Genomic DNA, 11,755 nt, shown 5'->3' with positions numbered 1-11,755 from the left:
TGGCCTCAAACTCAGAAATCCACCTGCCTCTGCCTCCCAAGTGCTGGGACTAAAGGCGTGCACCACCATCACCCGGCTCTAGCTCCTTTTCAACATCTCAATTAAAGCACTTCAGTGTCAGATACCTGTCCCTTAGGGGCTCTTTTTTCCAACTCTATCCTGTCTGCTCACCCTCATGCACTTTTTCCTCCCCACCTACTAAGATGCAGCACAGGACACACACCACACCCATCTATAGCACTGAGTCATGCAACTCAACTACGCACTTAGGCAACAACCTCAGGGGAAAAGCTATAACTGTACCAATAAATAGATATTTTAGGACAACACATTTTTGCTTACTGTAAAAATGAACACCCTAGGATGGGAATATAGCTAAGTGATAGAATATTTGCCTAGTATGTCCAACACACACACACACACACACACAAAGCACATCCTAATGGCTTGAGCAATTCAAGAATACCTAGGTTATCACATGAGCAGCTTGTTAAGGGAAGTGTAGAAATTCAAAGCAACTCACCAGAGCCATCTGTGTCCACCTGGATGCCCAGCACCCGGATGTAGGAGCTCCGGATGCCCACACCCACCCTGTCCCGGCCCTTGCTGGGGTTCAAGGCAGACTTCTTGATGGAATAAATGCCCATGATGGTGACTCTGTTCCCAGGAACAACCTTGTCACACAGGTACCTGAGTAAGTGCAAGGGAAGATAAAGAAAAGCAAATGAGATCCCAGGTGACAGTGTGGTCAGCTTATACTTGTACCCTAAGTATCTCCATCAAGTAAGCTCAATCCTTGCATGTCTAGAGGAAGAGAACCTTTCCCTACTCTTGCTACCTACACATGGCAGTCTGTAGAGTTAGTATAGTGTTATGATACTGGCCTGACTCTCACTGAACTCAAGAGATCACGTGCTGTCCTGGTAGAGGTAAGGCACAGTGCCCTTGCCCAACCTTCAGAAGTCCTAGCTCATTTTAGCTGTGATCAAGCTCCTTAGGGAAAACTTTCTCCTCAAACCCTTAAGGACTACTCGCTAGTACCACTCTCCATTTCTGCCTCTGCCACTCTCTGAGCTCATGGAGGCAGAGGCAGACGGATTTCTGAGTTCGAGGCCAGCCTGGTCTACAGACTGGACTATATAGAGAAACCTTGGACTATACAGAGAAACCTTGTCTCAAAAAAAAAAAAAAAAAAACCCCAAACAGTAAGATGTTAAATGATCAAAGTCTCCATGTTTACCTGGAATCAATGTTGCTTAAAGGACCATAAAGTAGCTGTGTGAATTCAGAGAAGTCACTGTACCACTCTGAGCTTGGAGAGATGACTTTGACTTGTCTCAACTATTGGGAATCAAGCAAGGTAACAAACTCAAAGGTCTTCTATATACTATCAAATCAGTTTCACTGAGAACTGTTTCTGCCACCTATATTGTCCTATTAACTCCCTACTCATTCCACGATGTAATTCTCAAGCTCTTTGGATACTTAGAGAATACTCTAATACAATGCACTCAATTGTGGTAAGGAATTGTGTTAAACTCTTGATATGCCTTTTCAGGTACTCTGAAATAGTCCAGGCCATTTTACTGATTAAAAAAAAAAAAAAAAAATGGGACGTGGCAGATAGCTTTCCCAAGATCCTGTGGCACATTCTTGCCAATGTTAAAGCTGATACCTGTGGATCCACTCTACAGAAAGCTCTACATCTGTACCCATCATCGGGTATATGAGCCCAGGGTAAGAACTCGGGGATCTGTAAGCCTTCACCTAGGTCACTTTGTAACTATTCAATAAAACCCAGACAGTCTTAACAGGAAGCCTGGTATGCCAGCAGGCGAGATAGGAGCTAGCACTGCTGCTGGTTACCCAGCTCTGTACTGAGAGCTAGAGACTCTCCTGGAAGATGCACAGGCCTTAGTTCCACTCGCAAATTCAACTGACCTCCCCCAGTTTACAGTACCCATGTAAAATAGGAGACATGTCCTGTGGACATGCTTTGCAGACCACAGGAGACAAAAAATGACAAAGTCAGTGAGAAGCACCAGACAAAGCAAGAGCTCCAGCTTACAACTGTGCACCAAAGATCACTATGCTGTATCCGAGTGGCATGGACACCAAGCCACAGGCCCTGCATACTTACCTGTCACAATACAGCTGCATGTGCCTGGGCATCTCGCCATGAGGGACTGCATCAGGCAGCTCCTGCAGTTTCAGAGTCTGGAAGTCCACACACTTGCACTTGTCAGGCATGATAAAGTATGGGTCCAGTGGGCACTTGGGGCGCCCAGCCTGATCCCTGGGCAGGGAAAGAAGTGGTCACTAGAGCTACCCTGAGAACCCAAAAGTGGGGCTCACCCATTCAACAAGGCAGCAGCATTATAAGGCAGAGTTGGGACATGTCTGGGAAAGACCTGGGACAGTTTCCATGATGGCAGGGTGCTAGATCCAAAGTCAGATCTTCAGCTATCTTGGCTTCTCCATGTCACACTGAGATGGCAGTCACTCATCGTTCCCTCATGAGGCCTCTTGTTCTCACATGTTAAGGAGAAGCCATTTCAAATACCTTACTAAACCCTCTTCTTAGCCTAGAATCTTTTCCAGTGAGATTTTACCACCTCTGAACCATTCTGAGGGTGCAGACTCTGAGGCCTACACAGTAAGTCTTTTCAGCAAGTATAGGTAAGGACTCATAGCAGTAAACCTAAAGTCCCTGGTCTGTGAAGCTAAGTTCCCATCAGGACTAAAAACCATCTGCATAGTATAAAGGCATGCAGTAAAAGTAGGCAGATCAGAGTATGTAGACATGTATGTACCAAATGCAAACATAGGCTAAGGAAAGCACCTTAAGTAACAAGGACATGTAGGAACACTGTGGCAGCCTGAGGGCAGGTGCACTAGACCAAGGCAGTCTATGGAAGAGCCAAGCCACCCTGTTTCTATATAGGGAATAGACTAAGGAGCAGTGAAGGCGGACAAGGGGATAGGAATGAGCTCCTGTGTGGCAGCAGGTGAGGGTAGACAACAGCCTAGGACAATGCCAGTATGCCTCAGGCAATGTGGAAGCTGAGAGGAAACTACAAGAGAAAGCCAAAAGCAGCCAAGATGCAAGTAGTTTGTTAGGTCAGAGTCAGCAAATGTTTTCTGTTAAGAACCGTACAGTAGGGTTGGAGAGATGGATCAGCAGTTAAGAGCATGGACCGCTCTTCTGAGTTCAAATCCCAGCAACCACATGGTGGCTCACAACCATTCATAAAGACATCTGACAGCTACAGTGTACTTAGATATATAATAAATAAATCTTAAAAAAAAAAAAAAAGAACCATACAGTAAATTTTAAGTCCTACTAACTGGAAGTCCATGCATTCTGCCACTGTAGTTTAGCAATATGCTAAATATCAAGTAGTATAGCCGTGTTCTTAGGCAGTACGGTGGGCACACTGGAGCTAGCCTAGCTATCCAGTTTGCTTTAAAAGACTCTATAAGCCAGGTGATGCTGGCACATGCCACCCAACACTAGGGAGGCAGAGGCACGCAGATTTCTGAGTTCAAGGCCTGGTCTAGAAGATTAATCTCCAGGATAGCCAGGGCTTACACAGAGAAACAGTTTCCATATAGACTCAATCCCCTGGACTGTTTCCTCCCCAACCCTGGGTTCTACACATAGGCCATGTGGATTATCCAGGTGGGGCAAAAGTTCAACCACATGAAGGGACACTGGGCTGGGTTTATTGTTCCTGCCTAGCTCAAGGATAGTGCTACCCAGTCTTTGCCTTAAGGTCTCCAACAAGCAGTACAGGCAGCACTTGCCAGGGTTGCCAGTTTTTTTTGATACTTCAGGTCATTTCCCCAGAGTCCATTTTAGCTACACACTCACATATTGCACTTCCTGGGAAGGGCATAGCCCTCTAGGCCTGGACGCATGGCGATATTGGTGAGGGTGTTGTGACAGCTGCGGCACTGAATGGAGATACGGGTAGCCTTGGCACGGACTGCAGAGGCTGAAATGATGATGCCAGGGATCTTCACCAGGTGTGACATCATGTCTGACTGTAACAAAGCCACAGGGAAGCTTGATGATTAAGGAGAATGAGGAGATATGGGAAGGGCTGAGGAATGACATGGGCAAGATCAGGAGGAGGTGACAAAGTCATGGCTCATTGTTTAGCTCAGACTTTCCAGAGCACCCATCTAGTATGAGGTTACCTGAGCACCAGGTTCAGGAGCCTCATGCACAAGCCCTCACTTTCAAGGGCCTTGCAGAACATGGCAAGAGACTGGGAGACAAAGGAAACATGAAGCATATTTTATGAAAAAACCAGAAGACCCAAACCCCAGCTCTGACAGTAGCTTCCTGTGCTGTTTCAGAGAACTGACACAGGACAGAGGCCCTGGTTCTAGCTCAATTCTGTCACCAACTAACATTCTGTCAGCCTCAGGTTCCCCATCTTAATGACTATGTCTCACTGGATACTAACACTAATTGTTAATTGTGATATTACTATGATCATGTTATCAAAAGCTACTCATCCTCAAATAGCCAATAAAAATAGCCATATTCACAGTAAAAAGCAGAAAAGGGAGATGTGCTTAATAGGGCCACCCTGGGAAGAAGAGCAAAGAGATAGAGTGGACCCCTCACCTCTATCCCATGAGCCCATCCTCAAGCATCCTAAAGTGAGACTGAAGTTTAAACAGAGCCTGGGGTATGTCTATCGAGGTAGCTTGATCAAGGTGTGTGGTCCCACACACCACTGACCCATCGTTTCTGTATTGTAAACCCCATTTCTTAAGAGAAGAGTTTCCACTAATGGTTCAGGCTTTTCTTTTCCTGGTATGAGATTCCTGAGAAAATCCCAGTTTCTTGGGCGGCCACTGTTTAGTAGTCTGATAACTAAAGTGTCTCTTTAAAACATATTCATTTCTGCTAGGCCACTAATAGTCATGCTGTAAAAATGATTCCTTAAGTCAGGCATGGTGATGCACACCTTTGATACCATCACTTTAGAGACAGAGGCAGGTGGATCTGAGTTCAAAGCCAGACCAGTCTATATAGCAATTTTCAGGAAAGCCAGAGCTGCTACATAATGAATTTTATTTTGAAACCCTATTTCAAAATAAAATAAAATCCTCACCTTTCAGGGATATATGTTGCTAGGAGTCAGATAAAATGACATGATAGATCATAAGACTTGTTTCAGGAGCTCCAGGACCTTCTACAGTCAGAATGACTGGCCTGTTTCTAATCATTAAGCTGGATGACAAGTCGTCTTCTTTTAGAGTCTACTATCTTCACTATACACAATGAGACATTCTCATCCATTCCATTGCTTCCTGTGCCAGCCTCACCAGTCTATAGGACTGGGATAATCTCCCTGCCATTTCTCCAACTCGGGGCATCTTGGGCTAGATTAGAGAACAAACACATGCACAAGACTGGGTCTCTTAAACTATGAAAGGGCCACAAGCACACCAGTGACAAGAATGTAGCATAAAGCACTAACATCACCCATGAACATTCTTTCCTGCTCAGGACGTCAGACTGTAAGGGAACAAGACTTTTGAACTAACCTCCAGGTTCCAAATAATACAGATGTGCTTCAATCCAGCTTATAAATCTACAAGGCCACACATTCCTACAGGACAAAACAGCCCTTCCTCTACTACAAACTAATAACTAAGAAAGGAATTACATTCAGAGAGTTAAGAAGGTTCTTCTGGAATAAGAGACTTAAGATCAGTAACAACCTAATACAACATTTGCTTCTTCCTAAAATACATGCCTGTAGTCCCAGTATTTAGGAGGCAGAGGTAAGTGGATCTCTCTGAATTTGAGGCCAGCCTTGTCTACAAAGTGAGTTTCAGGACAGCTAGGGCATTTACACAGAGAAACCCTGTCTCCCTCGAAACTCCCAATTGCATACTGGAAAGCTAGCAAGATAACTCAACAGGTTACTTGCCACCAAGTCTGACTACCCCCAAGGGAAGTCAATCCCGAGGACCTTCATGGTAGATGAGAACAAATTCCTTCATGCTGTCCTTTAACCACCAAATTGCCCTACAAAGAAGTAAATGTAGTAAAATTTACACTTTTCAGTATTTAAAGATAAAATGCCATCTGTAATGTACTTTAAAATCCACTTTTGGTTTTCTAAATTTATTTTGGTTTGTTTTATAAGTCAAGGTTTTACTACACAACCCAAGGTGGCATAAAATTTGCAATTCCACTTTTGGCCTATTAAAAGCATGTGTAATTCTTAAAATTCTTCAGAAATAAACAGGAAAAAAGCAGGAAAAAAAACAAAATATTAATGTTCAATCTCAACAACAATATTGGAGATCATTACGCTTTTCTCTATATACTTCCACGTGTGGTAAATTTTTCATGAGGGGTTGGGCTAGAGAGATGGCTCTCAGCAGTTAAGAGCACTAGTAACCCTTCCAGATCTCCCAAGTTTGGTTTCCAGCAAATACACGGTAGCCCACAAACATCCATCCATAATTTAAGTTCCAGGGGACCCAATTTTGTCTTTCTGACAGCATAGGCAGCAGGCATATATTGTACACACAGATACAAAGGCATACATATAAAACACCCATATATAAAAATAAGTCTAAAACAAGTAACAAGTAAAGTTTCTCTTCTCCATCTTCCTATTCCGGGACAAAGGAATTACAGATTCACACTAGGCCCTATAAAACCTTAAATGTGGAGGAGAAACGAGGGGGGTGACCATCTCTGGGAAATAAGAGTGGAGGCACAAGGACCTGCTCAGACATTAGAATCTTTGAACAAACAAACAAAAGCAAACAAACAAAAAACATCTTCATGTCCTCCTTCCTGCTCCCTAGTTTGTCCACTTTATAACTCCTCTTCTACACAGCAGCCAGAAGAATCATGTGAACTCCAATTCCAGGCATCAGAGTCTAGGGCTGAAGTTCAAGAGGGCTTTGCCCGACATAGAGGGCCCTGAACTTAGCCCCCATTCTCATAAAGAACATGGAACTGGGGCAGTGGGATATCTCAGCCTCACCCCTGAATACCTGAGTTCAATCCCAGGAACTCCATGTGGTAGAAGACAAGTGACTCCCACATTAGGCTCTGCTCCACCTCCTCTTTACCAACATGCAAGGGGGGGGGGGGGGGGGGGGGGGCTCCAGACACACTGCTTTCTTTCCATTCCTCCAAACAGGCCACCACTGTCATTCCCTTTAGGACATCAACCCACTGAGGTAATTTTACACAGGATCAAGGCTAAGTTAAGTCAAATGTCTTGGTAGGGGTCACACATCTGGTGCTCCAGGCTACCTGTCTCAAGAAGCCTTCTGCACCACACAGTGGCCATGCCTCCCTGACTAGCCATTCAATAAACTCCTACCTTCAAAATCCGAATGCTGGATGGGCTGGCATCTGACTTGAGCATGACCTGGATGTCCTGGAGCGGCTCATCTCCAGCAGGCCGGGGCCGGGTCACCTCATCAGCCACCTCCTTGGCAGCTTCTTCAAGCTGAAGAAGAGGAAAGGCATAAGCTGCTGGGGATGGGACAGGGCCCGGCTTTAGGAGAGTCTGAAATGGGTGATACTCACCAGCTGCAGGTGCTCGGCTGGCTGTTTATACAAGTAGTCAGCCAGTTCCTCGTCAAAGCTGGCCAGGTCCTCCATTTCCACCTCGATCCAGTATTCACCCAGGTTGTAATGCCGCTTGAGTTCATCCCTTTAGTGGCCAACAAAGGAGCAAGAAGGCAGGAAGTTCAGTCGCACCCCGGCATCGGTACCCACAGGTATCAATGACCCCACCTCTCTCAAAAACACACCAAATTGGAGACCACTCTACACTTTAGGCCTGAAGTGAGACTGTCAAGAAAAGGCGTTCCCCCTAGGAGTGACTCCCGGACACTGTCGTACCTGTACTTGAAGGTGAAGCCCGTGCGGTCGGTGCCCACTCGGTACTGTCTTAGGAACTCCTTGAAGCGCCTCTGCAGCTGAGACTTGCGGGCCTGGCCCTCCTCCGCACCGGGGTCGCCACCGAAGCTGTCGCTGTAGAAAATGCCGGGATCGTCGAAGCCCGACATGACTGTACCTGGGTCAAGGGAGACAGAGAGCTGAGGGATGCTCCACCGCACCGGCCTCAGCCCAAGCTTCCCTAAACGGCCCCACAATTCCCTCACCTCGCAGCGGTGTGCACCAACCTTAACCTCCGCCGTCTTAGAGGAAGCCGACTTTCGCGGGAAAAACCAGCCTCTGGGTTCGTCCTCGGCGGTTTCTACGCTCCTATTGGTTCGTCGGGCGCCGCGGGCAGCTATTGGATCGTTCTGCTCCAGTTGTGTCCCGCCTCCAAAGCCGGATTTCCAAGATGATTGGCTGTGCGTCTTGGTGACGTCATGGACCGACTCTTTCCGGTCTCCATTTTGTGAGGCGGGACATTTTGGCGCGAAATTTCTGAGCTAAACGTGAGCGGAGCAAAGATGGCGGAAAGGCTCGGAAGATTTTTTTTTTGTGCCTTTAAGTCTTAGGTCTTCCGAGAAAACCTAGCCCAGTGGCGCAGGTCTGTCAGCCCCGCTCCTCGTAAAGTCTAGGCTGGAGGATCGCAAGTTCAAGACCAGCCTGGGTGACTTAAGGAGCCCTTCTCCTAAGTAAAAAGGTGGGACTTGAGAGATGGATCGGTGGCCAATAGCGCTTTGCTGTACTTTTAGAAGACCCAGCCTCTGTTCTCAGAGGCTCAGTTCTGAGCCTAGTCAGAGGCTCAGAACTGCCTGTAACTGCTCCAGGGCACCCAACGTCCTCTTCTGGCCTCTATGGGCACACATAAATGATACATATAGAAAAAGATATAAATATGTATCTAAACATACATATGCCTTTTTTTTTTAAGTAAAAACAAACGGACTGGAGCAATGGCTGAGCAATTGGATACAACACATAAATAAAAGCTAGACTTATCAGCCTCCCCCATACCTGCTAGCACTAAGGAGGCTAAAAAAAAAAAACCCTGCCTTTCAAATAATATTGATAGTATATATGAGGATATTACCCCTTTCAGAGCTGCTGTGAGAAAGTAGTATGCCCGAGAGGTGAACTCTTGCTCCGTCCCAGCAGGAGGTGCCAGAGTGCTGTCTCGACAGCTTTTGGGCCAGGTGGGTTCCCACACAGCTCACCTTCCCCTAGCCATATAGTACCAAAGCCCAGGAAGCCAGGGATGTTTTCTTTCATTCAGGTTCAGATGAATAATTATGATGACTGTAGAACTTTTTAAATTATTTTGCAATGTTTAAATCATGCAAAATCCATGACCAAATTCCAAATGGAAATCTTGAAAAAAAAAAACAAAAAAAAACAGATTTGGCATAGCAACAGTAGTATAGTTTGTCCTTTGTTGAGTTCCTACCATCCTACCACACAAACAAGTGGAAACCTATTGCCTGCCACAACCATTCAGACATGTATTTACAAAGAATAAAGTTTGAGCATTTTTACAGTTTACAAAAAATATCAAGTGAATCTAAGACTTGGTTTTCTCAACATTTCATGGTTATCCCTATGTGCCAAAACAGGTTTAACACATTCTATTTTAGGTTGCTTTATTCTCTTCTTGACCAAAATCTAGGCTGTTCTCAACAATTATCACCGACAGCAGGGATGTAATTCCACATTGTTGTTTGTGGCTTCCCCTCAGGTGCACATGGAATACTGGACTTATGCACTGAACAGAATTTTAGGAAGAGTCAGAGTGAAGCAGAGTCAACAAATTCACTGATCAAAAGACAAGAGTCCTGAGCTGGGCAGTGATGGCGTGTGCCTTTAATCCCAGCACTTGCAAGGCAGAGGCAGGAGGATTTCTGAGTTCAAGGCCAGCCTGGTCTACAGAGTGAGTTCCAGGACAGCTAGGGCTACACCGAGAAACCCTGTCTCGAAAAAACAAACAAACAAACAAACAAAAGACAGAGTCTTGGAGACATGGATCAGCAATTAAGAGCTCTGGCTGTCGGACTGGTGAGATGGCTTAGCGGGGGAAGAGCACTGACTGCTCTTCGGAAGGTTATGAGTTCAAATCCCAGCAACCACATGGTGGCTCACAACCACCCATAATGAGATCTGACTCCCTCTTCTGGAGTGTCTGAAGACAGCTACAGTGTACTTACATATAATAAATAAATACAGTGCGTATTTACATATAATAAATAAATCTTAAAAAAAAAAAAAGAGCTCTGGTTGCTCTTGTAGAAAATCAGTTCTCAGGGTATGTAAGGTGGTTTACAACCATCTGTAACTCCAGTTCCAGGGAATCTGATGCCCTCTTCTGGTATAGGCACCAGGTATGCATAATGAAGTAGATGCAGGCAAAACACATAAATATATCCTTAAAAATAAATAAATTGCCAGGTGTGGCACATGTCTTTAATCCCAGCACTCAGGAGGCAGAGCCCAGCAGATCTCTGTGAGATTGAGGAGTTCCAGGAAAGCTAGGAATAAAAAGAAACCCTGTCTGGAAAAAAAAGAAAGAAAGAAATTAAAAAATAATAAATCTTAAAAGAAAAAAGAAATGGACAGATAGATTTAAGGAGAGACAAATGAAGGCATAAGTCCTTCAGGTCCATTAAACAGGCAACTTGGGGACTCTGGAGTTGAGTGAACCTAAGCTAACCTGGTGGAAGGGGAGAGGAATATGTTGGTCACTTGTTTCCTTAACAAAAAGTTTTCTTAACATTGTATTGGATTTATTAACATTTATTAGACCGGTCAAAGGGATTTTATAAATGAGATTATAAGGAGATTTACGAGGAAGACAAAAATTGGGTTCAAGGAGGCAGGTGAGGTAGCTCAGAGAGTACAGACACGTGGCTGCCACACAGAGAGAAAGGGGATGGGAAGAAGGTACAGATTCAGTAAGCTTTGTTGTTTGCTTATTTTTTAAAATAGGGACTTCACAGTGACTTTGAAGATCAGGATAGCCTTGAACCCATAGTGATCCATCTGTCTCTGCCTCTAGGATTAAAGGCATTTGACATCAAGCCTGGCTGGAAAGATTTTTTTTTTGTTGGTTTTTAAATGAGAAACCCAGAGGCCTGCCTGCCACATGGCACACCATGGCACCACTATGATGTGAAGTATGTGGTAGAAAGATGGGAGAGAAAGAGAAGCAAAAAGGTTTGAGCACTATGAAGAGAGACAGAATTGGAGGTGCAAGAGCGATGAGGAACAGCCAGGCGTGAGTAGCCTGCAGTGCCATCTGAGGCCATGGTGAAGTCCCAGCCCGTCCTGCTGCTAAGGGCCATGCCTGAGTCCATGATCATGCATCAACAAGGGTCTGTGTTAGTGGCCCATGTTAATACCAAAGGCCGTAAGAGATCCCTGGTCGGTATTGCCTCCTGGGACCATGTTATTGTCAGGGGCTGACCTGGGGCTGACCTGGCCCTGCCTCTTGCCTGAGAAGCACAAGTAAAGTTGGCCCCAAGGACATGAGAGCTAGCCCAACCCTTGCCAGCTTTTGAAGTGGAAACTTTTAGTTCTTTGGAAAGTTAATTATATCAAATGATGTTTTGCTGGGACACACAGGTGAAAGGATGTCTTGCTAAAGCAAACAAGTAAAAGACTGTTTCCCTGAAGCAGATGCAGGTGAAAGGATGTTTAGATGTAGCAGACATATGAAAGGACTCTTTGTTTGTTTGTTTGTTTGTTTGTTTGTTTTGGATTTTTTGAGACAGAGTTTCTCTGTGTAGCCCTGGCTGACCTGGAACTCACTCTGTAGACCAGGCTGGC

The 11,755-nt window shown here is 45.2% G+C and overlaps 1 protein-coding gene across 2 annotated transcripts in view; it reads right to left on the bottom strand.

Annotated features, from left to right (window-relative positions):
* Positions 1–8,288, bottom strand: part of Mcm5 (minichromosome maintenance complex component 5) — a 19,283-nt gene extending 10,995 nt beyond the window's left edge. Inside the window, exons 1-7 of one of the 2 annotated variants that reach the window (XM_031340346.1) lie at positions 8,167–8,288; positions 7,904–8,078; positions 7,586–7,712; positions 7,377–7,505; positions 3,875–4,047; positions 2,141–2,296; positions 524–690 (exon numbers count right to left, since the gene is read on the bottom strand). In XM_031340346.1, coding sequence (XP_031196206.1) covers positions 524–690; positions 2,141–2,296; positions 3,875–4,047; positions 7,377–7,505; positions 7,586–7,712; positions 7,904–8,070 — 919 coding nt within the window. In that variant the 5' untranslated portion in view covers positions 8,071–8,078; positions 8,167–8,288. The remainder of the gene's footprint in view (positions 1–523; positions 691–2,140; positions 2,297–3,874; positions 4,048–7,376; positions 7,506–7,585; positions 7,713–7,903; positions 8,079–8,166) is intronic. The other variant, XM_031340347.1, reaches the window with a different exon arrangement.
* Between the last annotated feature and the right edge of the window lie 3,467 nt (positions 8,289–11,755).

Source organism: Mastomys coucha, unplaced genomic scaffold (genome assembly GCF_008632895.1).
Source record: "Mastomys coucha isolate ucsf_1 unplaced genomic scaffold, UCSF_Mcou_1 pScaffold22, whole genome shotgun sequence".
Classification (NCBI taxonomy): Eukaryota; Metazoa; Chordata; class Mammalia; order Rodentia; family Muridae; genus Mastomys; species Mastomys coucha.
The sequence above is the reverse complement of the archived record's forward strand: the minus strand, read 5'-3'. Positions and strand labels throughout refer to the sequence as shown.